This window comes from Cyanistes caeruleus, chromosome 1 (genome assembly GCF_971803275.1).
Source record: "Cyanistes caeruleus chromosome 1, bCyaCae1.hap1.1, whole genome shotgun sequence".
Lineage (NCBI taxonomy): Eukaryota > Metazoa > Chordata > Aves > Passeriformes > Paridae > Cyanistes > Cyanistes caeruleus.
In genome coordinates this window covers 34401340-34427733 of record NC_141701.1, presented here as the reverse complement: position 1 = coordinate 34427733, position 26394 = coordinate 34401340, and the positions used below count along the sequence as shown (strand labels likewise).

Genomic DNA, 26394 nt, shown 5'->3' with positions numbered 1-26394 from the left:
ATGAATTAAGCTACTAAGTCAACATCAAATTTTTGTCCAAAGTGGGAGGATCTAAATCCATTTATGAGTTTGAGCCCTCATTTTTGATTTTCTTTTTGGCCACAATTTTAACTGCTATGGTTCAGTGCACCAGTAATCATTTCCCTACACAACATGTCTTGTGATGATAGACATACAGTAACAAAGACCACAGGAAAATTATGATCCTGTAGTTTTATGTGTATACACCTCTAACTTAATAAATGAACAAAGAAACTTCCACTTCCTCCAGTAATGCTTCTGCCTCTGATCTCCAAGGGTCTGCAGCCTGTCAGTTGAGAGTTTCTGTCTGAGACTTATTTCTTGTCCTTGACTTTTGGGTCTGATTTTCTAGGAGTACATGAATAGTATGACGGGTAGTTTTCAAGAAACAGTGTTTTTAAAGAAACAAATGGTACTATGCATAGGCTATAAAAATATGATAAATAGCTAAGTGGCATAAACATGATGTTGGAAAAATTACTTCATTTTTTTCCCCTGTCATAGACTTTCTTGCACTTTTTTACGTACTTTGAGTACTAGAAACTTCTGTTAGTTTAGAAATTAGCCATCAGTCTCATGATTTTCTAGTAGTTCCTGACATTTCCCAGCCCAGTACACAAAGCTTGGCTGCTTTCCATCTAATTAAAATGCAAAGTTATTGAAAGGATACTAGCATGTCTGCTGAGATTTATGATAAATCTTAGCAAGCATTTCAGCAAGGGTTTCAGTTTCAGAAAATCTCATCTCATCATAAAAAATAGGGCTGAACAACTATCTATTAAAGGAAAAGCTGCATAGTTATTGAACTAGTTCAGGGTTGGCCTTAGGACTTTTTTGCTGCTTAATGAAAGTTTGTGGTGAGAAAACACTGACCTTTGATTTTTCTTAATGTTTTGTATTGTAGTTGCTAGCTCTAGATTTTTAGTCTGTGTTTTATGAAAAGAAAAGATTATTTCTTATCAGAATGCATTTATGCCTCACTAATTTTCCCAGGAAATTCATGTAATCCTAGTGAAGGTTTGTTAGGGGGTTAGGTTAGGGATTTCTGAATGAGATTTATGGACTAGCATGGTAAAATCAATTGCTATGAAAGTAAATATAAAGTAATAAGTAGTAAATAGTTTGATTTCTATAGCATAGATATTTTTACATGTTAAGTGCCAGTTCTAGTTCTCTAAGAACATTATCAACCCTTACCTTTCATAATGTACACATTGAACATAAAGCTGTTAGGAACAAATTTCAGGAATTATGCATTTGGTTTTAAATCAGAAACATCTTTATTATATTTCAGTTTGTTTAAACTAGTAAGGGTAGATATTTGCTTATTCAGGTAACCAATAAAGATACACCAAATATCTCTGTGATATTTGTTTTTGTGATATGTGATATTATATGTGAAACTGTGAAATTGAAATTGTATTCCCCCCCCCCCTTTATATTTAGTCCTTTTTTATGCTTAATAATAAATCAGTCAATCAACACAGGTACTCCGAGAAATTTAAGGGGAAAAAAGCATAATACTGCTTGTTTAAGGAATTACTTGCTACAGTTTAACACAAAAGAACTCTGAGTAGCATTATCTTTTCTTTTAACAGAGCTCTGCCTGTTTTAGTGTTGATTTTATACCTTCTTCCATATGCTAGGCAATTCTCTGTTACACTTTACAGAGGACACTATTTACTAAAAGTATTATTAAGGTTTAACATAGTTCACAGTGGCACAGATAACTTTAAATTAATCTTTATTCTTCTGTATTTTCTGGGCTTTTATGTGTGGTGATAAGTTTTTAGTAATTGTGACAACTATTGCTGTTGCTTTTCTTGAGAGTTGGTGCTCTTTAAGCAATTTTATCTATTCCCAGCTGACTACCACAGCAGTGGCCACACTGTTATTAATGGCTGGAAGATCCACAACACAGCAAAGAATAAATGGTTTGTATGCATGGCAAAGACCCCTGAAGAGAAGCAAGAATGGCTGGAAGCTATTTTGAAAGAACGAGAGAGAAGAAAAGGTAGGTCAATAAACTTCCTTGTGTTGCTCTGCCAGAAAGCCATACTGTATTTTTATGTTCAGATATAAAGCAAAACCAGCTGATAGGCAAACTTGTGGTGTCAGGTTCAGCTGAAGATTTATGAATACCAGTCTGGGAAAAATGAATCAAACTTGTACTGGGAAGGGCATAATGTCTTGAATCATATATGCTGGTGGTAAGTGCTGTTTGGGAAATGGGGAGATGATTTAATCTCTGATTTTACAGCTTATCCTCAACCAGTATAAATTGTCATAAATTCATTGAGACCTGTTTATTATCATGGTTTGTGGTCTCTGAGGGTCTATCCTAAATGCCTTGTGGGATATGTATGCACTGACTTCCTTTGTGACTGGCCGTTTGAATCGCCAAAATGAGCAGGCTTTCTGTGCTGGATCTTAATGCAGATGATCCAAACTGAAATGGTACACAACACATTCACAACTCCACCTTGGATGTATTGTCTCCTATCTAAGAAAGTAATCACCATTTCCAGTCACCTTTGGAAAACCACTGTCTTTCTGAGTAACTGAATCAAGGTGGAAGAATACTTGGTTGAAATATAATCCTGATCTCAAATGTGACCACAAAAAACTTCATGTGTTTAAGGTGAAACCCGCACAAAGTAGAAGCAGAGAAAGTTCTCTCTTCATCATTTTCTGGAGCTAATTTCATTTGCAAGCTCAAATATCCTAATTAGTAATGTTATTCGGAGCCTTGATAGTGAAGGAAAACATGACCTTGTATTTAGATCTGTGATTCTTTTCCTGATTTTTGTTTATTTTCCATGCCTGTTGCAGTAGCTGTTGGTTTGTGCCTCTGTTGTAGATGGGCACTAAAAATATTTTCTTTTAAAGCTGAATACTGAATTTTCTAGAATCTGTTGTAGGATCAGAGTTTTGAGGAGGGTGTCTTAGCACAGGCTAATGAGTAGTGTCATCAAATTTGTAGCAGAAAAACTAAAAAGATACTCTAGAGGTCTAAACTCTCAACACTTAAAATATGAAAAATGTTTAAAAAATGAAAAAGCAATGTGGTCGACTTGGTGCCAAATGCAAAAAAAACCCTCAGATTTGTCTGTTTCTGAATAGGACATTGTGTGGATCCGACTAAAATATTTTCAGTAAATCTTACTTCTCTGTTTAGTTTCATGTCTCCCTTAGGTTTTTGATGCTTTAGGTAAGAAGTACAAAGAGTAAGTAGTGGTATTTTATGTTGATGAGTTCTTACTATTTCACACTGATCAACTGAGCAGCTGGTAGTTGAAATGAGTTGGAGCTAAACTTTGGCAAGCTGGAGATGTGAGGTAGCCATCCCAAAGCCAATGCATATCTCAGGATTTTAGCGTCCTATGATTTGTGGAAGCTTTCAGGTCCTGATGCTCACAGTGGGTTTGCCACCAAGGAGACAATGATGAAATGAGGAGGAGATGAGGCACACCAAGATTCAGATTGCAACACAGCTTTATCAAAAACCAAATGAGTTGGAGGACTCAGAGATTCAATGGACTGAGAGAAACAAAACCTGTACTTTTACTTGGAATCCATGCAGCAGAAGCTGAACAAAATGGAGACAATGCCCTGAATTAAGTGACTTAGCAGAGTTTTCAGCTTTTATAATATAATTATAAACTAGGACCACTTCAGAGATGGTATTTGCTTGCTAGGGGAAATCAAGATGTATTGGAAACTTTTTGCAGAAATTTTCTGGTGGCTTTCCTGTTAACACCTGAGGTATTCAGCAAGTTAGAAATTTATTTCAAAGGTGGTCATCATTAAGACTGATGATGGTGTGATGACCTTATTTGAAAAGTTGAAACAAATATCAGCATGAACATCCTATAAGCTACAGAAGTAATACATTACTTAATTTTTTTTTTCCCCTGGGGTACTCCAAGTTTTATTTGTTTGTGTGACATCACCACTATCTGGTTCATGGATGAGAGACAATCCTTATTCAATACTTAATTCCCAGTACTACTGTTAGCTTCTTCTCATGACAGACATATTCCTTCAGGCTTTATTTTCAGAACTAAAGAAATAACAGGCCCTTACTCAGATGGATTATCATAGAATGACTTGGGGTGAAGTGGGCCATAAAGAACTTTTAGTTCCAACTCCCCTGCCAAGTCTAAATGCTTTTGTGGAAAAGGGGTGAATTATCTATGTGAAACTAGCACACATATACCTGATAACTTGTTACTACTATTAACTGGAAATTTGAAAAATATTACTTTAAGTGAAGATCTATTTATTATCATACGGTAAGATCAAAACCAAGGCCCTTTATTTTAAACTTGTGAAGACATGACTTGTCCCTTGCAAATGTTCATATACTGAAGTCAGTTATTACTACAAAATAAGTGGTGATGTTGATGGAGTAACAATTTAACTTCCTTGTGAGAAAAATATCTTTTGGTTTTGCTTTATGAAGATCAGATGTTCATGGTTTAACTCAGTCGTGAGAAAATAATGAAAAATGGTTCTTTAACTTTTTTTTTTGTATGTAAAGTATCAGTATTGCTTCTCCATTTCAGGGAAGATACTGAAATATAATGGCAATATCACTTCATAAAATGTTAATGCATTTTTGGCAGGTTTAAAATTGGGCATGGAACAGGACACTTGGGTGATGATCTCTGAGCAAGGAGAAAGATTGTACAAAATGATGTGCAAACAAGGGAATCTCATCAAAGACAGGAAGAGGAAATTAACCACTTTTCCCAAATGCTTTCTTGGAAGGTATTATATGCATTTGATAGCATGAATTCTTGCCATCTAAACCCACATTTTAAATCTTCTTTGGGATTCTGTAGAAACCGCATTTCATTTGTAATGTCTGTTAGGCCTATTTGCCTCACAGAACTTAGCCAGAATGTAAAATGGTCTGCCTGAAATTTATGAATGTGTACTCATCTTGCAAAGTAGTTCTATTAAAGAGACAAGGCTGCAAAGGGCATGATGAAAATATGGAAATGCATCAAGTGAATTTGTTTCTCTCAAGAAATAATTCCCAGCTTGTTTAATGCATTTTGTCTCTGTAATGACTAGTTTGGAGTGTAAAATTTTATTTATTACACCTAAGTAATCTTTGTCTCTTAAAACAGTCCCTGTCTTCCTCTTGCTTGAAGGTCAGAAGCAGAGTTACTGAATAAGGTTTACACATTTAAATTATCAGGAGGATCTTCAAAATGCCTTATTATACCTATGGCTTGAGAAGACTGAAAGAGGAAGTGGATGTCCTAAAAATGTGTATATGAAAAAAAAATTTTTTTGGGAGACAGAAGGGTTATCACTTATTTCATTTGACCATGAGATAAGAAGTATGAAAGCTTACGACCCTAAGTTAAGTGTGAAAAGCATTTTTATAAAATAGAGTGTTTTGCACAAAAAAGTTGTTGAGAAAATACCACTGGGTTCAAAAAAGGAAATAAAACTTGGGAAATTCTTATGCACTGTCAAAAGTGACACAGTTGAAGAGAAGTGAAATCAGAATTAAGATTAATTATTAGATAATTAATTATGGTGGAATCATGTTTCCTCAGTGAAGTTGCTGGATGCAGATGAAGAACACACTCATGGTGAGGAGCCATTTAAATCTACCATCTAATGGCTTCTTTTCAGTGCCATCTTTGGACTGAACTGTTTTGAAGAATGCTTCTGCTGGCCCCAGGGTCACCAGTTAAAACCCATGAATGTGAAGGTTGCACTACCTCGTTGCACTTTTCTTTTGATTTGTAATGTGCACATCTTATGTGCTATGGATTAATTTCTGAGCAGGAAAGATATCTCAGGGGAAACCATGTGTGGTTATATTAAAATAATAGAAAAGCTGTAAAGACTGAGTGTTTTCAAAGGTACATGACATTTAGAGGATCATTGGGCTAAAGAATCATTTAGGAGACTAGTAAGAAGCACTAGTCATGGAGAGGGACATGCAGTTGACCCGGTGATATGAGATGTAAAGTTTGTTTTCTGTATCTGCTTTTCAGTGAATTTGTGTCCTGGCTGTTGGAAATTGGAGAAATACACAAATCTGAAGAAGGTGTTCATCTTGGCCAAGCTTTACTAGAGAATGGCATTATTCACCATGGTAAATATAGTTACCTTTAACTTACTTGTTTTCAAAGTAATTGTTGTAACTAGAATGGACTTAATTTTGTTTGAAAACATAAGACAGCTTGTTGAATCTGCATTATATCCTTGCAGGGGCCTCATGGGGCTGTTGCCCATGTCCATAGCAGATTTACTGGGAAAGGCTCCACTGATTTTATCAGATTTCCTCTGTGCTGTTGGGATCACAACATCAGGAAAAGGGACCTAGAGAAACATTCTCTTGTAGGCAAAAAGAAATTCTGGGGAAACACAGAACGGTACACTGCTTATAAGGATTCTAATCTTTATTAAGGCCCTATTATTTTAGGGATAGGTGTTCAGCCAAGAATTTTACATGACAGTGAGTCACAGCTGGCTGTTTTGATAAATGTGGCTGCTCATCTGTTTGATCTTACAAGTGGAGCTGGTGAATCTGATAACCCAACAGCTTAATCTTCTGATTTTTAAGGCCTTCACTACATTTTATCTTTACTAAAATTGGTATTTTTTTATGCTGAAATTTGTAGTCAACTCTCTGCATTTAGCTCATTGTTGAGAGAAGTATCACTGGAAGGGTTAATATTTTTAGCCAGGTTTGATTTCTGCAGGTAATTTGCATTGGCAATATTTTTCTCTAACCAGGGCATGTCCTTATCTCTGACATTATTACAAGGTATAGTCTAACAGGACCATATTACTGAACTGGAGAAACTTCTGGTTTTGAAGCTGTATTTTACAGAATCACATATGACAGCTACAGTCACTCAAAACAAAGCTGTCAAGTTAGTTACCATTTAATCATAGATCCAGGGTGTAAATTCAAATGGAATCTTTGATAATATAAGTTTTAATACTTTTGTACTCCAGCCAGCAATGAATTTAATACTTAAGTTATTTGCAATGATTTTAGTGTCCTTGACTGGAAAGAAAGTGGGAGAAACAGTGCCACCGAGCTGTCTGTGTTTTAAACATATACAAAGTAGGAGGAAAAATATTAAGGTTATTTGTCAGTACTCATGTAGTCTTCATTTCTTTAATGTCAGTCTACATGATTTTCCTCCACCATCATTCAAATGTCAGAGGCTATTATGTTTACTACACACACTGAATTGTTTTCAATGGAATGATTCTGTTGCCAGAGAATCTTCTCCTCATCTTGTAATTTATATCCTAAATACACCCATAGATTTTCTCAATGCAAAGTTAAATGAATATTGTGTAACTTCATGAGATAAAAGGGTAATTATATTAGAGCATAGAAATGTGAGCCAGACATGCTACTTTGAATAGTGAATCCAGCTGTGGTTCACTGAAAATAGCATTCCTAGAATAAAGTTGAATGAACCATCTGTTTTCACAGAAGGAGCAAGGGAGGAAGAACGTTTGGCTGTTATTTACATTGCAAATATTGTAGAGGCCTTTGTTGAGAGTTTGCATATTCACTAGGCTGGCCATTATTGTCACTGTGCTGGAGTTCATTCTAGCAATGACAGAACCGTGTTGTGATGGACATTGTTGTACTTCCTAATGTGTGAACCCTGGCAAGTAGAAAAGTTACTGCTTTTCCTTTTTAACCCTTACACTTTTATGTAAGGGGAAAAATCTGTTTGTATGTTGCTATTTTAAATCTACCTGGTGGAATTCTCTGATATCTGGAATGACTGATACCAGTCAATGGAGTGAGGTACTTTGTCCACTTGCTGCAGTTGATTAGAGGTGGAAGCCTTGTCTCAATGGATTAAGGAGCTTTGTAGTCACAAACAATCTGAATATCAGATAGTTTTAAAATTAATAGGTATTTATGTGGCTGTGCAGTTTCTTGGGCTGATGGAATGATCTGATCAGTTCCCTTTTCATAGCTTGTGCCATATAAATATCTATCCCAGCATAAATGTGGCTACTGTGTTGGAAATGACACACAAAACAACTTGGCCTTTCTTATTTTTGTGGTAGTGCAGCTTTTATGTGAGCTTAAGTGTTTGAAACCCATCATTTTCCAGCTCTGTGGAGTTACTGTCTCAGTTTCTGGTGCGCTGTGTTAAGTTGGGACTGCAGAGACCAAGTGGTACTCATGTTCTGCAGAGGGCATAGCCTGCTCTGTTTGCCATGGGCATGCAAGAAAGGAAAGCTTTGTCATCCTGGTTCCCTCCCAGTGCATCCCTGTAAGAGTGAAGAATAAATTGGTTTTAGGCAAAATTGTCTTGATGGTGTTTTTTTTATTTTTGGAACTTGCTGGTTATAAAAAACTCTTTTTATATGTTAACCTATTGGAATACATTATTTTTCTTCAACAACAGGAATATTTTTGAATTATAAAGCTAGAAGACATTTTTTTCATAGTTAAATGATCACAATCAATTAAAAGTCACTTAGATACTTACATTAGGCGTTATATGTGAAAATTTCATGTATTTAGAAGCAATGATACATAAAAGAGCTTAGGAATTATCTTGAATAATCATCTTAGTCTAAACTATCAGTTCAAGGCAACTGGAATAGTGTCCTGGGTTTTACTATTAGTAGATATATCAAATGCAGGTAGAGATGTTATCTTGCTCTTGCACATGACACTTGGTGAAACAACTTAATATATGAAGTTCAGATTTTATATCTGTGGATCAGATGATGTGTGGAAATACTGAGGTGCTTGAAGGGGTGTGAAAAATGACAGACAGAAGGCACCTCACTAGGCAAAGTTTATGATGCCTAACTAAATTTTTGGAAGAAAATTATGTATGATGACTTAATCACTTGCTGTAGGAAGGCAAGCACAGAATTACCAAACTCTGTCAGGTGTGTTACTCAGATAAATGAAGACATTACAGCACCTCCTTTATTAGTTGATGACATGTAAATTGACTTTCAAAATTAAAGCTTACAACTGCAAGCAAAGCTGTAATTAATAAAGTAGTTATCTTAGGATGGAGATAATGCCTAAGCCTGTCCTCAACCATCAAATGGATCAGCTGTTTTTCAGACAGATTTGCAGCATAACAGTTTCCAGGAGAACCTTTGTATTCTATGACATGACTTGTTTTGACAAAACCCTTGAACTTGTGAGGTTAGTTGCTGGAATCTTGTGAAACTTTGGAAGTCCACCTGTTAAGACCCTTTTTCCCAGGTCTTTTGGGAACTAGATTATCAACATCTTTGTAATAATTGCCAGTCTCTTACACTTAGGACATTTAAGTGGCTGTATATAGAGGAAGATGTTCCTCCCTTCTTTGCTCCCACTGCAAGACTGGACAAATGTCTTGTGAAGTGTTTGTATATTTACTGAATCATCTGAGATTGGCCTCATAAGCATAAGGACAGAAAATAATGTGGATGAATAATATGAACAGTTGCAAAATAAGTCTTATTTGGCTATTTACTTGATAAGCTTTGCAAAAGTGCTGAAGACTAAAAAGATTTGAGTGCCTAATTTTTCATGCTGTCCCCTGCCTGTCTTCCCTGTTCTTTGCCCTGTGACTTGAAATTGTTTATTTTCTTCTGAACTACTTAAATGATGTAAGAACTACTGTCACCAGTGGCATAAAGGATCTTAGGAAAGATGATCTAATTTGACTTCCTGGCCTCCATGTTTGAAATCTAACTGTTGCTGTGTTTAGGGCTCTTAGAAGAAATGATGCTGACCTTCTCTCTCTTTGATTTCCTCAAAAAGTCATCTAACAATGCCTTTTCTTTTTTTTTTTAATTTAGTTACAGATAAACACCAATTCAAACCTGAACACATGCTGTACAGATTCCGATATGATGATGGAACATACTATCCCAGAAATGAGATGCAGGATGTGATCTCCAAGGTACAGAATAAAATAGTTGCTATTATTAGGAAGAACACATCAGAAACTGAGATTCTGCTTGAAAAGTAACATAAGATTTGCTGGGATTAACAACATCCCCTGACAGTTGCCACCCTGTATTTATGTGAATCAAATTCAGTTTTCCACTTGTAAGCTTTTGGTTAGTTTTTACACATTTTAAATACAAAATGACAGTTTATTATTATGTAGTTAGAGTTGCTATTCAGTGGTTTCATATGCAGGATGCATTGCCTGTGTTTCTGGGTGATCCTGAAGCTGAGATTCAGTCTATTGTATTTTTCAGTCCCTTCTCATAAATATAAAGATATATGTAGGAAACTGCCTTCAAATGTCTCTAAAATCTGAGTGTCCTTTATTAGAGCCCTAACGAGGCAGTAAACCTATAGTCACATAGATGTTTAAACCATCTATGTTACTGACAGCAATGAAAAGATTGATAAGAGTTGCCTTTAAACTCATTAATATTCAAATTTCTCTTGATTTGGAGTCAGTAGAAAATGTCTGCATTTGGGTATTACACTGCAGTGGAATTTAATTTTTGCTGCAGTGTAATTTAATTTTTGCTCCACTTGTTGATGCGAAGTCTGTCTAGAGGAATCTACAATACTGAACTCCCAGGCAGAGCAAAGTATCTAATTTGACACAACTTCTAGTCATTATACTTGCATATTGTAAACATAATTGCTTTTTGATAGTTTCCTAAGTAATACTAATGTGTTTTTCTTTTTTAAAATACAATTTCCTGATGGTAGTTTCTTAAACTACTCCAGATGTATAATTTATTTGTTTTTAATAGAAAACATTTCTAATCTTTGAATCTTTTTTGCATTTTTAAAATTGATTAGTTATAATTCTAATTTGTAAGCAAAGTATTGATGCATATAATGAAATGCAGTAATTTTTACTTTAATTACTTAGTTGTGTGTAGAATAGCAACCACTGTTTGGGACAACCTTAATGCATAGAAACGTTGATTTATTTTTTTGTCTGCTTTTCTTTCTTGCTGTTTCAAACCTTCAGAATTTTTTAATGCTACCTTAAGGCTAATCTGTTTTGCATGTATCTCAGTAAGCTGAGGTTAGATTGGAAATGTTTTTGTTCTCATAATTTATTCATCAGTATTGTTATTGGGAAATATTGTTTTGGCAGATGAAAATACATAGAAATTTGAACAGACATTTTTGCTATGTATATGAAATCCACTGACAGCATACAGGCTTCCTTACATTGTCCCAGCCTCTTGTCTGTGGTGTGAATGTGTGGTTAATCCAGCACCTCCTTCTCTTTAACAGGGCGTACGACTGTACTGTCGCCTGCACAGTCTCTTTACCCCAGTAATTAGGTGAGTCCAATTGGGAAATCCTGAGGGAGCCATTTGGAAGAAGTGCATGGAAGAAGTTGTGTTTTAATGTAGGAACCTAACTCATCCTTTCAAGATTAGTCTTTTGAGAGTAATCAAATAAGATTGAAATGCTATCAAGACAAAAAACATAACTGAACCACTAAATGGCTGCCAACTCTGTTCAATATAACTTTTTAAATGTACTTCTAGGTCCTGATGGATATGCTTATGTGCTTACTGTATATATTAGTGCACTCCTTTACTAACACACCATTATCTCTTTCGAAGAGTCCCTGCTGTAACAACACACCTGCCTTTATACTTCAGTGACAATATCACCCAAATAAGATGTGATCAGCCTCCTCCTTTCTGTCTACAAGACTTAATTTGCTATATTTTCCTCCAGAGAAAATTTCTCAATCATTAATAAGTGCTTAATTCATGCTTACACTGTTAACTACAAGTATTTTCTTCTCTCTTCCTCTCCTTTGTTTGATTTTTAAAAATTGTTCTGTGTTATTTCGAACAGGGATAAAGACTATCACTTGAGAACTTACAAATCTGTGGTTATGGCTAACAAATTCATAGATTGGTTGATTGCCCAGGCAAGTAGACACCTTTGGATTTATGTATGTTTTGTATTTAAATTCTGATTTTAAAGCTAGAGATATATCAAGAACAACATACAGAGACTTTGCGTAGGGGTTATTAGAACAGTGTGTGTAAGTGTAATCCTCTTAAACTAGTAAAGTAAGAGAAATCAGCTTTCATCAGCTATGCTTTTCATCCCTGTTGTGCTTAACTTCCTTATTTGAAATTTAATTGAAATGATTTGATGACACTTAGCTTTGTGATTCAGCATATAACACTGTCCTTGGCTTAAAATGAAATGAAATGAGAAACTCTAAATTACTAACTAGATGAGCAAAAGTCAATACCAATTTGCTGCCATCAATTCTGTTTCATTTTAAATAAACAAGAAGAAACAACATGGTATCCTGTTCACTCTGCCAACATGCACTAGTTCCATAAAATAAAAGTTTAAAACTTCCATGCTTATAGATTCTTTTATGTTCAATTTTTATGGAGAATGCAGTCTTACTGAAGTATTTTCCTATTTATTTGTAATATAGTGTTAGAGTAGTTATTTGTTTATTATTTGAGTGTTATTAATATATTATTATTATTATTATTTGAGTGTTATGGCATATAAAGGTTCCTTCCAACCCAAACTACTCTCTGACTATGATAAACATGTATATACAGCTGTTTTGTATATGTATATGTTTTCTATAAATGTATACATAATGGTAGAGGTGGTGAATGTAATCTACAGCAATTGCCATCCCTGTGAGATTATGCCATTGTGCACAGTTTCCATGTTGCTGATGTGTTAAAATATGTTTAAAAACGTACTGTGTTTTAACAGGGGGATTGCCGGACAAGGGAAGAAGCCATGATATTTGGTGTAGCTCTTTGTGATAATGGGTTTATGCACCATGGTAAGTAAATACATTCTGTAAAAGCTTACTTGTATGTTTACTTATGCTTACTTTCTGTTTAATGTTATCTGCACAGTTGGAAGGAAATGCAGGGGCTGATAAAGATATTACAGAACAGATGGAACATTCTTCTATTGTATCACTAAAGAGATTGATGCTACAATCTTCAAGGAAAAAATATCTATTGTATACTCTGAAAATCATATCCAATTTTATAGCACATGCTGAGGAGTTAATCCACTAAAGGATTTAGTGGGGGCAGTTTTATTAATCACTTAGCAAGAGAAATGTCTTAAGAAAGTAATGTATGTTGGCACCAATGAGACAATAAAAAACAATGTAGGAAATAAATGTGATATTTTGGGGGGAATTAATGAAGTATGGAAGAGCACGACTTCAAAAAAGTGAACTAGTGAAAATGGGAGAAAGTAGATTGGAGAAAAATGAGAAAATCATGAGGACAGCAAAGAACAAAGAAGGGAGAGGAGACCAGAGTCTGCAGCATCAAAATTAAGGTGAACAAGGACCCATCAGAGGGAAGATTGCAGTGAAAGGATTGCAGTAGTAAGTCATTTACTGAAATGAAAAGAGGAAGAATTTTTTTTTTTATCAGCTTGTTTAGACAAGGGGTTGAGAACATACTCTCCAGTGTTGTTCATTCTTTTTCCTTTGACTTTTGAACACACAAACTGCATCCATTGGCTGTTCTGCTTGCTTCCACATCCCAGCAAACCTGTTTCTAATTCTAAACCATCTGGAGAGTGCCAGAACTTGGTGGTGAGCATCTTCAGCAGCTAGCCAGTATTTTTAAAAATCATATTTTAAAATCCCTTTTAGGAAGAAACCTTATTCTTGGTATTTTCACTGAAACTATTTCAGGCTAATATGTCTTTCTCACCTTGGTGGAATCCAGATATTGTAGTTGAAAAAATGAGCTATCCCCCTATAATAAATCCAAATAAAAATTGTTGTATGCTAAAAGATTTCCCTAGATTCACACACACAAAAGTAGTTTGCTAGCATTCAGTATGTATGTGCATGTTCAGTATTTTATGGTTCATGAAAGACATGATATTCAAATGTGGATTTCTGTTATACAGTGTTAGAGAAAAGTGAATTTAAAGATGAACCACTGCTGTTCCGTTTTTATGCGGATGAAGAAATGGAAGGATCAAATATGAAGCATAGACTCATGAAACATGATCTGAAAGTAGTGGAAAATGTCATAGCCAAGTCATTACTGGTGAGTGAAACACCATCATTGTATGCCTTGATGAATAAAACAATTGGTCATAGTGACAATATATTAGGACAGTTTATTGTTATTTAATGAAGGCATACTGCAGTTTTTATGAATGCCTTTCTGAACAATATTTTAAAACATTTATTTTACAGATTAAATCTAATGAAGGAACATATGGTTTTGGTTTAGAAGATAAAAATAAGGTGCCAATCATTAAAGTGGTGGAGAAAGGATCAAATGCTGAGGTATCTAATATTATAAATGATCTTCCCTGTTTTATTTACTTAATCACAGACATATGTTTTGTACATAATTTAGGAAAGTCTATAGTAGAAGGTGACAGTGAACACTTACCAAGAAAGCTGTGTCTATGTATCTTTTTCTCTTTTTTGTTGTTTTTGTTATTTATTGTTTTTGTTTTGCTTTCTTTTTTAATTTTTTGTTTTGTGTTAAATATTGTTTTGACCATTGTCTTACACTTATTTTCTGCTCAGCTAAGTTGTCATATGGAGTGATGACATAAATGTTGTCATTTTATTTTTATGCATTTTATAATATTCCAGCGATGACATTCATCATAATTGAAATAAACATTATTGATAGAATATGAAATTTGTATAGAGCTAGTCTGTGAGTTGCATTTGATATATTTCACAGTAAGGATGTATCAAGCTTTAGATAAAATCTGGAATTTGAGAATCTCAATGAATAAATTACCTGTTTGGTAGCATTGCTTTAGATTCTCTTTTGGTTAATTAATATTCTACTGAGCAGCATGTAAAGATAAAGTGCGATGCTCTTTCATGAGAGAAAAAACTTCGACTTAGATTTCAAGGCTTTCTAAATCTCATGGTGGAGTACAAATTTAAATTATAAATAGACACAGCAAATCAATAATATAATTCAGCCACAGAGCTAAATAGGGTGTTTTTTAGCAGTCAGGTTCTGCCATATTCTCAGATGACACTAGAGCTGTGCCCATACCCTGAGCCACTCCTTGTACTCCTGCAGTTCAGCTGTTATGATGCTTTTCTTGTTAGACCAAAGTCTAAAAACTCTTTTGTTTTGGAACTTACCTAATATTCACTTAAATATGAATTGGGTCTTTGTTTATGAAAAGAAGCTTTAGTTCCTTTGGAAAATGGTGGATGAAAAATTAAGTACTGTCATAAAATAAATGGCTCAATCAAAGCTGTTGCATTAATTACTAAAAAAATTAACTGATATTGTAATACTGTCACAAAATCTTCATTAAGACTAGATCTTGTATTTAGCTCTCTTCGGAATGAGTATTTACCCTTCACATGAATTTAACCAGTTTTAGAAGCATTTTGTGGCATAAGTCCCTTATGCATGGTATGTGAAGGAGTCATAAAGAATGTAAAGAAAATGTGAATGTCATTTTTTCTATCGGGGTTGCATGACAGCAGAAGAAAACAAAATGTTAGTGATTATAAAATGCAAACATATACACAACTGTTGTTATTTTCTAGATGGCAGGCTTGGAAGTTGGGAAGAAAATCTTTGCCATTAACGGTGACCTGGTTTTTTTGCGACCCTTCAGTGAAGTGGATTGCTTCCTGAAAGCCTGTTTAAACAGCAGAAAGCCCCTGCGGGTTCTTGTGAGCACTAAACCTCGGGAGTAAGTTATCATTCCTTTGGAAAATTTTACAAACAACAATTGAAGTGAATCTTAAAACCAGTGGAACTGTGTTTGTAAATTCTTTATCTGATCTGACTTTGCACAGTCAAGCAATTTGATTTGCCTTGATTTTGTTTTATCCTATCCTATTGTGAGTCAGCAAAAGAATCACATGAGTACTTTAGATCTTCAGCTCTGCTGCTTTGAATGCGTGCAGGTACTGCAAGTTTAAATGCAGTTTTGTTGACTATGTGGACAGTTTTGACTGCTTATCTCTTGTTGTGTGTATTAAACAAATTCCTGTGTCTGGGGATTAGTTGATGGTTTGGCATTGTCAGACACTGTGGTCTCATGGATCCCTTCAGCTTGTGTGTTGGTTGTGTAAACACCAGGAGGAAATAAACCACTCCTCATCTTTATGTAGCTGATGATGTTATGTATCCCATTTCTGCACACAGTTCTGACCATTTCTACCTAAACACAAGTTTTGTTATATGAAAGAAATACAAAGTGAGGCCTAATAGTTGGGTTCAGTAAATATGTAAATGAGCATATTAGTAAAGTTAATGCAGTTTTTGCTAGGTTATATGTAAGAAATAAGGAGACCAAGAAAAACTCATCAGGAGTAATTTTTTATTCAAAATTTCCAGAAAAAAGAGGTGCCATCCTCTATTACCATACAGTATATGGAGTGCCTCACTCAGAAATGGCTCTGGTTAAGTGGTAGATTGAAGATCTATTTCTCCTCTTAATAAGCAAATGTGTCTTGAGAAGTAAAATGGCACCCAGAACAGGACAAAGAGCAAAGAAATAAATAAGGCATAATGATGCTTATCTGGACTGATACTCCAACACCTGCTCCCACCCCCAAAAAACAAAAATAATTAAAAAATCCCCCAGACCACAGGATTGTAGAAAGCATAAAAGGCATATCTTGGTCTCTTTAATGGAAATTTTGGTTTAATTTCTGACTCAACTTGTGGGTGAATTTCAAGGTTGAGAGGGATGATCTAGTGAATGCAGAGTTCACAGGACTCAAATTTGTTTCTCCATGTTCCCTGCTTTTTGTCAGCAGCTGCTGCTAGCACACAGAGAACAGTTCTCTCCTGAGTTCTTAGCCTAAACTGCCAGTGATGGTCTTTCATAGTTCTTTAGCATTTTCTCCAAGCTGTTTCAGCATGCAATCATATAGATGGTATCAATTGTTAATATATGATACATTAACTGATGTTATACTTACAAAATATTTCAAGTGAAAATTTATAATTATATATTAATATATATTTTAAAAAAATACAGACTTCAATGAGGTTTGGATCTCACCTCTGACGATAATCGTCTCCAAATGCCTAACATAATGTATACTAGAAAAAAAAAAAAAAGACAAGAAATGATGCAATTCTATTATTCAAGACTGCCTGTAAATCAAGTTTGTTACATTCCAAATGTATTTTAAAATCACTTTTCAGCATCAATTTGAATTTGTTTTCTTTTGCAATGTGAAATGGAGCTTGGGGCAAAGATCTCTGAAATAATAGCAGAGCTGGCTCTGGATGGAAAGGCTGCAAAGTTAAATCAGTACACTGTTATGCATGACCTAACTAGCTCTGATAAGGACTAATGCAGCTGTGTTGCTTTTTGTATGTTAGTACAAAGTATGCTAGCTTACTTTGGGTGAGATCAGGGCTTAATTTTAAAGAATAGATGTGAATTTTGATTCTCAGAATTGTGTTTTTCTTGGTTAGGTTTGTTGGAGGTTTGTTACTCTTGTTCTTAGACCAAGCAGGAGTGCAATACAATGTACTTACAAGTCATACAAACAGCAAAGGATGATTCTTTCTTTGCAAAACTCAGTACTTTCTGTAGCTGCTCAGAAAAACTGCAATAAAATGTTGTTTCATGAAAACTCAACATGGAGAGGCGCAGGTTGCTGGGCATTCCTGATGCCTCTTTGCAAGGCTGGGATGACAAAGAGCTATTTTGCAGAAAATGTGCTGTGATGGAGGAGCTGTGTTGCAGGTGGAGCTACAGGAAGAAGTCAATTGGCTATGCAGTGTTTGAGTGAACAAACAAAAGAGAGATCAATTATTTTCAGCAACACTACAGTCTCAGACTCCCAGGAGTCAATTGAACCTCCACTGTGGTGAAGAAGCAGATGGACTCAGAACCCTGCAGGGTAATTAGTCAAAGGACTGTTAGCCAAGGGTCTGTTAAAGTTGAAGGCTGGAGGCACATCACAGCATGTACCAGCAAGGTTCCTCTTTCTCTGAATTTGACAAGTAGGACTGGCACCTTTCACAGGAGGTATGGGGCTCTGGATTCAGAAGGCCAAACACCGATGAGGTGAGGGAAGATCTGTCTGGAATGGTGGGGTCTTCTGAAACAACCACCACCTTCACCTTGTGTCAAGACCTCCTCTGTAAACAGGAAAAGAGGGGGAGTTGTGACAGGAGATTCCCTTCTGAGGGGAATGGAGGATCTGCAGACCTGACCCAACTCACAGGGAAGTCTGCTGTCTCCCAGGGGCTTGGATAAGGGACATTACTGGAAAATTCTCCAGTCTAGTAAGGCCCTCTGATATTCATTGTTCAAACTGGCAGTGATGAAATAAAACAGGGAAGTCTGAGGGCAATCAAAAAAAGACTTCAGTGTCCTGGAATGATTGATAGAGGGATCAGAAGCACAGTAATTGATTTAATTGATTCTTCCAGTAACAAGGAATAATATCTATAGGATTAGGCAGATCCATCAGGTCAATGCATGGCTCCAAGGTTGGTGTCAGCAGAAAAAAATTGGGGTTTGTTGACCATGGGACGATCTACTCAACACCTTGCCTACTGACATCTGATGGTATTCATAATTTCAGAGTGAAAATGTCTTTGCAGTTGTTAGGGAGTGCTGGTCACTTTTCAGACATTACCTCCTAAGGTCACAGGAGCAGGTAATCCCCAAACTGAGAAGTCAACCAGGTGAGGCAGAAGACTGGCTTGGTTGAACAGGAATATTCTCTGGAAATAAAGCTAAAAAGGAGGATGTATGCCCAATGGAAGCAAGGTCAGCCTAATAGAAGAAAAGTCATGGGAAGAATACAGAAATGCTGCTCACTACTGCTGGGAGAAAATTCCTGTGGCCAAAGGTCAACTGGAATTGAAGCTGGCTGGAAATGTGGAGGACAATAAAAAGAGTTTTTTCAAGTATATTAATGGCAGTAGGTAATGTAAAAATAACACTGACCTGTTACAAGGTGAGTATGGTCACTTCATGTACGGGGACAGGGACAATGCAGAAGTGTTTAATTTATTCTTCACCTTCATCTTTGACATGGATGGTGAACCCAAGAGGTCTTAGAGCCCTGAGCTGGAAGACCATGACTGCAAGAATGATCAACTCCCAGCCAACCCTGAAACGGTTGAGATCTGATGCCTCAGCTGGACCACTACAAATCTATGGTGCCTGAGGTGGTTTATCCAAGAATCCTCAAGGAACTGGCTCATGTCATTGTAAAGCCTCTCTTGATGATTTTGAGTTGTCTTGGGAATCTGAAGAGGTCCCAGCTGACTGAAAGCTGGCAAACATCCCAATTTTCAAGAAGGGTAAGAAAGAAGACCTGAGAAACTACAGGCCTGTCAGTCCCAATTCTGTGCCTGGTAAAGTTATGGAGAAGGTTCTTCTGGGAGCTATTGAAATACACCTGAGAGACAACCCAGTCATTGGTCACAGCCAGCATGGCTTCATGAGAACAAAGTCCTGCTTATCAAACAAAATTGCATTTTATGCCTGGGTAATGCATTGCAGCCTGCCAGTTCCTCAGGAGCAGAAAAGGAGGAGCAGACACTGATCTCTTTGTGGTGACCAGTGACAGAATGTGAGGGAAAGGCCTGTAATTCTGTCAGGGGAGATTTAAGTTGGATATTACAGAAATCTTCTTCACCCAAATGGTGGTTAGGTACTGGAAGAAGCTCCCCAGAGAAGTGGTCACAGCAGTAGCCTGAGAGAGCTCAAGAAATGTTTGGACAGTGTGCTTGGGCACATGGTGTGACTCTTGGGGTGTCTGTGAAGGCCAGAAGTTGGACTTTGATAATCCTTGTGGGCCCCTTCCAACTCAGCACATTCTGTGATTCTCTTGCATTGTAATATGGATCTGGGTTCTGCAGTCTTCTGCAGCTTGTCTGATCAGACCTGCTGTGATCTCTGATCCCCAGGCTCTGTGCTCTTGGCTGAGAGACACTGCCTGCCTTCCCAGCACTTTCAGTGCTGCTGTACTATTGCAACTTACCCAAATATCAGTCCTCCTGGGAGGAATTTTAAAGCTATGGTGGTGTTTTGATTATAATCAGCATATTAAGTTTCCCCTGTGAAACAGATTGTTTGTGCTGTCTCAGCTTGCTCTTATTTCTGATCTTGGTGGTGCACAGTATCTGGAATGCTGCAAAATGTGAGAACTGATTTGAATAAAAGTGTGGAGTTTTACACCCTTGTAACCTATATGCTGCTGGATAACAAAATGCTACCTTTTGTTACATTCATGTTAAGTCTTTGCTTTTGTATCAGGACAGTGAAGATTCCTGACTCTGCAGATGGACTTGGATTCCAAATCCGGGGTTTTGGCCCATCTGTTGTCCATGCTGTTGGAAGAGGTAAGCCATAAGAGCTATTAATGGTACTGGTAAATATACACTTAATATCTAAATGACTTGGTTGAGATAAGTCAAAATTAGCTCCAGTAATCCATTTTAGATTTTTATTTTTCCAAGAGTAATGAACAATATTAAATAAACTCAAATAGAATTGTTTTGTACACTTATACTCTGTAAGCTTTGGATACATCTTCAAACTCTTTTTTTCAAATGTAGGAAATAGTTAGGAAGATTAGGAAAGCTAAATAGGAAAGTTAAGTTAAAACTGTGCATTCTTTACAGATTAAGGAGTAGCTGAAGGATGCAATATCACTTTGTCCAATGAATGGCTGTTGGGAACCTGTGTGTTAATTTGTTAGGTGGCTGTGTGGTTCTGCATTGTTCTGAAAATGTTTTACAAAAAAATGTGCTTTTTACAAACCTTTTCAAGAGTGTTAGTGGCTTTTTATTAGTAATTGCAGAAGTTTAATGTAAATACTGTTTTGGGATGTGATTTTCAGATGCTTTCTATCCTAACTCAATGTTTTTGAGCAGTGCACTTGTGCTAAAAGAAGATGAAGCATTATTACTTGCTGTCTTGATTATGGTAGAGCAAACTAACTGTATTTTCGGTTATTGTCGTGTCTCTTTCCCCCCTCCTGCCTTTGCAACTGAGGAATTAAAAGTGAACTGATCTGCAAAACATCCAGATTTGAACAGAGTTCGATGACTTTTTTTTCTAGGCTGTGGTGCCAGAAATTAGATTTTCAAAAGAAAGACTAATAAACTACAGACTTAGTAGCTGATGTGATAATTATTTCTGCACCTGGATCTCGATTCAACTGCCTATCATTGTTCATTAAGCACATGCTTTATTCCGATTAGCCTCAACAATATGCAAGTTCTTGCTTGTGTGGTTTGCTAAACCTGGAAGATTTTAACCATGTGCTGAATTGGGACCTTAGGGTTTTCTGAAGAGAGATTTGGGATGTCGTTTTTTTTTTTATCTTTTTAATTAGATCATTTATATGTTTATTTTAACATCTTTTTTGGGGGGAGGGGAGATTGCGATAACTGGTAATAGTTTAATTTCTGATGACTTTCTTTTATATTAGATTTTAAATGCAGTTTTAATCTAATAGTGATAATTCCTAGAATGAGGGAAGCTAATGTATATTCTGTAAGTTATTTCCTTGTCAAATATGCTCAGTTGACAAGCCATGAAGTCATTACAAGCTTTCTATTTGTCAGCAGTGCAAATTCAGTCTAGCCTTTTCTTTCATGGCTTCTGCACCCCAGTCTGGCAGTCTCTAGGCAATAGATTTTTTAACTTGGCATCTCTGTGGCAGTATCAAGAGACATTAGGAGGCAAATGTTCAGGTAGCTGGAACTAAGGTCGTACTCCAGCAGGCTGTTTTTCAGGAGTGAGTTTGAATTGCCCTGAAAAGACCTGGAGACAGCTGCTATTTTTGTAGTGCCTATTCAGTCACTAGATTTTCCCAACGTGATTATTCCATTATGAAAATAAGTCACTGGACCAAATATTTTAGGTTGCTTAAAGAGAATGTTTTGTTTTGGTGTCATGTTGTCCCACCCCTGTCCTACCCTCTGTTAATTTAATTTGAGATATTCTACTTAATTATCATTGAGATTTTCATTTGAAGCTGTAACTCCCTCTGCTATAATTTTGTTCATAGGGAAGATGAAAATACGAACAATATCTTTGGAAATGTCTTTGGAATTTAGGTATTTCACGTAATGATTAACATGATACTCTAATATGCTCCAGTATTTCTTTATGTATTGCCAGAAACCGGTTTTGTGTGCAAAATTGTAACACCTGAATTAAACCAGAAGTTCATAAGCTTGGGCCATATGAAAGTAGGCTAAATTGTAATTAGTGACTTGCAAGCTAGAGGCATTTTATCCTTTTAAAGTCCTTTTCTTAGAGGTGAATTTTCTACATTTTCATATTGCTAGTCAATGGTGTTTTATAAAGCAGCCTTTAGAAAATAGTCTGGTCTCTTTTATGGAAACATCTGCTGGCAAACTCCATTTTCTTGTCATCCAGCTGCTCTACAGAAGTGCTCTGTGGTCAGGGGAAGTATGTAAGGATCAGTCAGATCAGGTTCTAATTTTAAAAAAATAGTTTTTTTGGACTGTAAGCTTGAAAGAAGATGTTTAGAAAAAGAAGTCTGCTAACTATGTGCGTTTTTATTAATAGGAACAGTGGCAGCTGCGGCAGGTCTCCACCCAGGCCAGTGCATAATCAAAGTGAATGGAATTAATGTCAGCAAAGAGACTCATGCAAGTGTTATTGCTCATGTCACAGCCTGCAGGAAGTACAGGAGGCCAATGCAGGTATGTCTCATTTGGTGCCCTTGCACATTTTCTTCTAAGTTTTTCTTTTTGGTCAAAATAAACAGTGCGGTGTTTATCTCTGTGCACATATCTGTTGTGTTTGAGTGGGGTGAGAGGAAAGAGGTGGTGAATAAAACCTGAAGGGAGGCCAGTTGAAATACAGAAGCTGAAGATTGCTCAATGGTGATGTTCAAGATCTGCTTAGTTTCTGCACTAATATCATAGATAATTTTTATATGGTGTTTTTAAAGGACAATTTCCAGCATTTCTGCAGTCCTTTGCAGAAAGAATCCTGAGGTATATTCTCATCTTGATGGAGAGGGAATCACACAGCTCGCTGCCTGCTCAGCAGCAGGAGAATGAAATGCATGAAACCGATCTTCTGGAATTTTGTTACACTTCAGTACACAGAGAGCAGAGTGCATATATTCCACCCATAAAATTCAGACTTCCCATTGCATTCCAGACTTGAAAATAAGCATATAATCAAAGACTCAAAATTTCCTTTTTTTAAATGCATGCAAATTTTGTTATCTTTGTCATGTTAGCTGAGGAGAAAATCTCAGGCTTCCAAGACAGAAATTTATGAAGAAAAACAAACCAAACTGGATTCTATAATGTAATTTTCCAATTCTCTGCAAATTTTTCATAAACTATGAAGCAATACTATTAATTAGCTTCACAAACTCTTCAAGTATATTTACTGAGAAGAAAAATCCAATTAAAATCAATAGTTGAATCCTTCTCCCAACACTTACCGTATTTTTATAAATATTACACAGTAAGAACTGGATCATATAAATACAGTCTTTATGAAAATGTTCTTGGGATGTTTGTGTTTAAATGATAATACAAAATTGGAATTGTTACATGGCATATCGAGATCAAGCTCACCTATACTTTAAAGGAAGATGCACTCTAGTAAAGAGAAAATGTCCTGTTCACTAATAGCAAAACTGGATGGAATAAAAGATAAATTAAATTCATTATAGCAGTTTTGTTCCTGATGTATAACTCTAGACTTCTATGGATACTAGTGGCATCCAAAGATGGTTGATTAATGTTGGCTGGTGTGAATGCCTTGACATTGAAAAATTACTTTGGGTTTTTTAATCACTTGTATAATTTGAAGTTTTTTCTTATACATAGTTTTTATTTCAGTTTTAAAAAGCAGATGATCATAATTCAGCAAATGACATAACTGAAGTTCCTCAGACAGACAAGAAAAACTTCAATTAGGATGCAATGTTGTCAGAAACTATGGGAGAATTGTCTAAAGTAAATGGTAGTATTCCCACTGGTGCAAGGACAGCTAAAATTTAATTTCTTATTCAGAACTTTGGAGGGGTTTTTTATTATTATTATTTGGAAAATGACTGGATTTTTCCTATCTTGTGAGTATAGTGCATACAGCCTATCATTTAATTACCAGGAATATTGCAGTCTCTCCTGTGGTTCCCAATTGCATAATTGGAACGGAATCTTTTTCTGTTTCTTATATCTTCTACTTCTCAGGGTAAAAAGTCTTCCTAATTGCCTGGAGCATGAAGCTTCATTTCAGATTCTTTCAGTCGGTAATTGTATAATTTCTGTTGGACCGTGTTTATATTCTGTCTTGTGTGAATAAAGAAAATTGAGACCAGATTTTACTTCTTGGCATTACAATTTCTTTGCAGTGACACTAATCATGATGTGACAGATTAATGTTAGTTTGTTCTCCTGTAATGATTTTGAGGAACATTGCTCCAAGTCGTATTGCATTAGATTGGTTGTTAACTTTTGGAAAAGGGACTTCCAGTTTAAGTAGTTAGTACTTCCTATTAGAGATTGGCATGGCTGTCTCAATGCTGCCAAGCAAGTCTTTAAAGAATCCATAACTAAGCATCAAGCTTTGAGGTGAATCTGCAAAGAAATGTGGGTTTCAGAAGCTTTCCTGTTGATTCAGATTCTGTACAGGTGTCTTCCAACAATCAACAGAGAGCTCTGAAAGTTAAGCTCTCTTTCTTATTAAAATATTTCATGCCATTGAGTGAAAAGCAAGGCATAGATGAATCCAGGAAACCTAGAGAAACTGTACATAGTGGGTAAAGACAGAAGCTGAATGTTGTATTGTAGCAAAGGATAACGAGATGTATTTGGCACTTTGCGTGAAGATTTTAACTTTCAGCCTAAATGTCAGCAATTTCTTCCATGATCTTTGAATTCTTCCATGAACTTCTTTCTGAATTCAGATTTGTCATAATCATGACATCATGCCATTTATTCTGCTGTAGCTGCTGGAGAAGGAGTGATTAACTGTCAAGCTTGTTTTGAAGTGTAAGGGAGAAAGAGTAATCTGGAGATGCCATGGTAGGACCTTTCACAAGGGTATGATGGACGTGTGGCTGAGTTACAGACTGGGTAGAACAAGATGTGAGGCATACACGTGGCTTCTCCCAAGGCTGTGTGACCCATGTAAGCCACCATTCCCGTTCTCATGTGTCACTCATATACAGAAGATGGTGGACATTTGGAGCCTGTGGTTCTTAACAAGGGGTACAGGGGGGTGCTGACCTGTGGGGGAAAAAAAAAACAAGTCACATTTATAACTACACTAGTAAAGTATTTGTAGTAAAGGTATATAATAAATATAAATATAAGTAATGAAGGCTGTAGAATAGGTTCTTTGTGCCAGTGACACATGGGTGATGGATTAACTGGACATTCTCTGACTTTGGTTGATATTCCATAATATTTGCCACCAGATTTGTGGATGTACAGCAGATTTAGCAAAGCAAAAATGGGTTCTTTTTTTTCCCTACATGATTTCTTGTGGAAAAATATTTTTCAATCTGCAATTTGATTTGAAATGTCTTAAATTATTTTTGGCAGAGACATGAAAATGATGGATGCTATGCTGTCACAGATTTTGTACTGTCTCATGACAATATATGCTGAAATAAAAAAAAACCTGCCAAAATTCTTTGGATGGTTTTATACAACACTAAAATTCTCTGGATTGTTTTGTTTTGTTTTGTTTTTTTAACTTAGACCTTTAAAATAGTGAAACAGTTGCACTTGAAAAGCTTTTTTTAGCTGTCTATTTTTTGTTGTTTTCTAGCAAGATTCTATACAGTGGGTTTACAACAGCATTGAAAGTGCACAGGAAGATCTTCAGAAAACAAACACCAAACCCTCTGGAGATGATGGAGGTGATGCCTTTGACTGTAAAGTGGAAGGTATGTGATGCTTGTTTGCTTTTGTTGTTGCTGAGAATGCTATTATAATACAAGAAAAATGTAGGCAGTGGGTTTGTTTGCAGAGAGGAAATTTTGAGCGGATCATAAGGTTTGTTTTACATAAAGGTTTGCTTTCTTCTCTATTCTAAACATGTATATTTTACATGCTAGTCTTTGAAAAAAAACCTACTATGTTTCCCATTTAGAGAAAATACTTCTGTGAACACTTTGGGGAAAATCTGTTTGTTTTTATTTGTTACAAACATAAACCTAGGCATTACCTGATTTATTTTCACCACTAGAAATCATTTATGGCAAACCAGATATATTAGTCATTACTGCATGGGAAATAAAAAAAAGACTACTGTCCTTCGGATTATTTTCAGGCAATTAATGTTTAGATAAAACTGCATTCATCTGCAACTTGTAATTAAAAAGACATTTAACACATGAACTGTATTTATGTTCTCTTCATAAATGCAGTTATTGTGGTTTC

At 36.0% G+C, this 26394-nt stretch overlaps 1 protein-coding gene across 5 annotated transcripts in view; it reads left to right on the top strand.

Annotated features, from left to right (window-relative positions):
- Positions 1 to 26394, top strand: part of PREX2 (phosphatidylinositol-3,4,5-trisphosphate dependent Rac exchange factor 2) — a 173208-nt gene that overhangs the window by 72357 nt on the left and 74457 nt on the right. For all 5 annotated transcript variants that reach the window (XM_086885723.1, XM_086885719.1, XM_023920933.2 and 2 more), the window contains 13 exons: positions 1886 to 2035; positions 4650 to 4794; positions 6045 to 6145; positions 9850 to 9953; positions 11267 to 11316; positions 11846 to 11921; positions 12746 to 12818; positions 13919 to 14061; positions 14214 to 14306; positions 15555 to 15703; positions 20255 to 20340; positions 22544 to 22680; positions 25781 to 25898. In XM_086885723.1, coding sequence (XP_086741849.1) covers positions 1886 to 2035; positions 4650 to 4794; positions 6045 to 6145; positions 9850 to 9953; positions 11267 to 11316; positions 11846 to 11921; positions 12746 to 12818; positions 13919 to 14061; positions 14214 to 14306; positions 15555 to 15703; positions 20255 to 20340; positions 22544 to 22680; positions 25781 to 25898 — 1425 coding nt within the window. The remainder of the gene's footprint in view (positions 1 to 1885; positions 2036 to 4649; positions 4795 to 6044; positions 6146 to 9849; positions 9954 to 11266; positions 11317 to 11845; positions 11922 to 12745; positions 12819 to 13918; positions 14062 to 14213; positions 14307 to 15554; positions 15704 to 20254; positions 20341 to 22543; positions 22681 to 25780; positions 25899 to 26394) is intronic.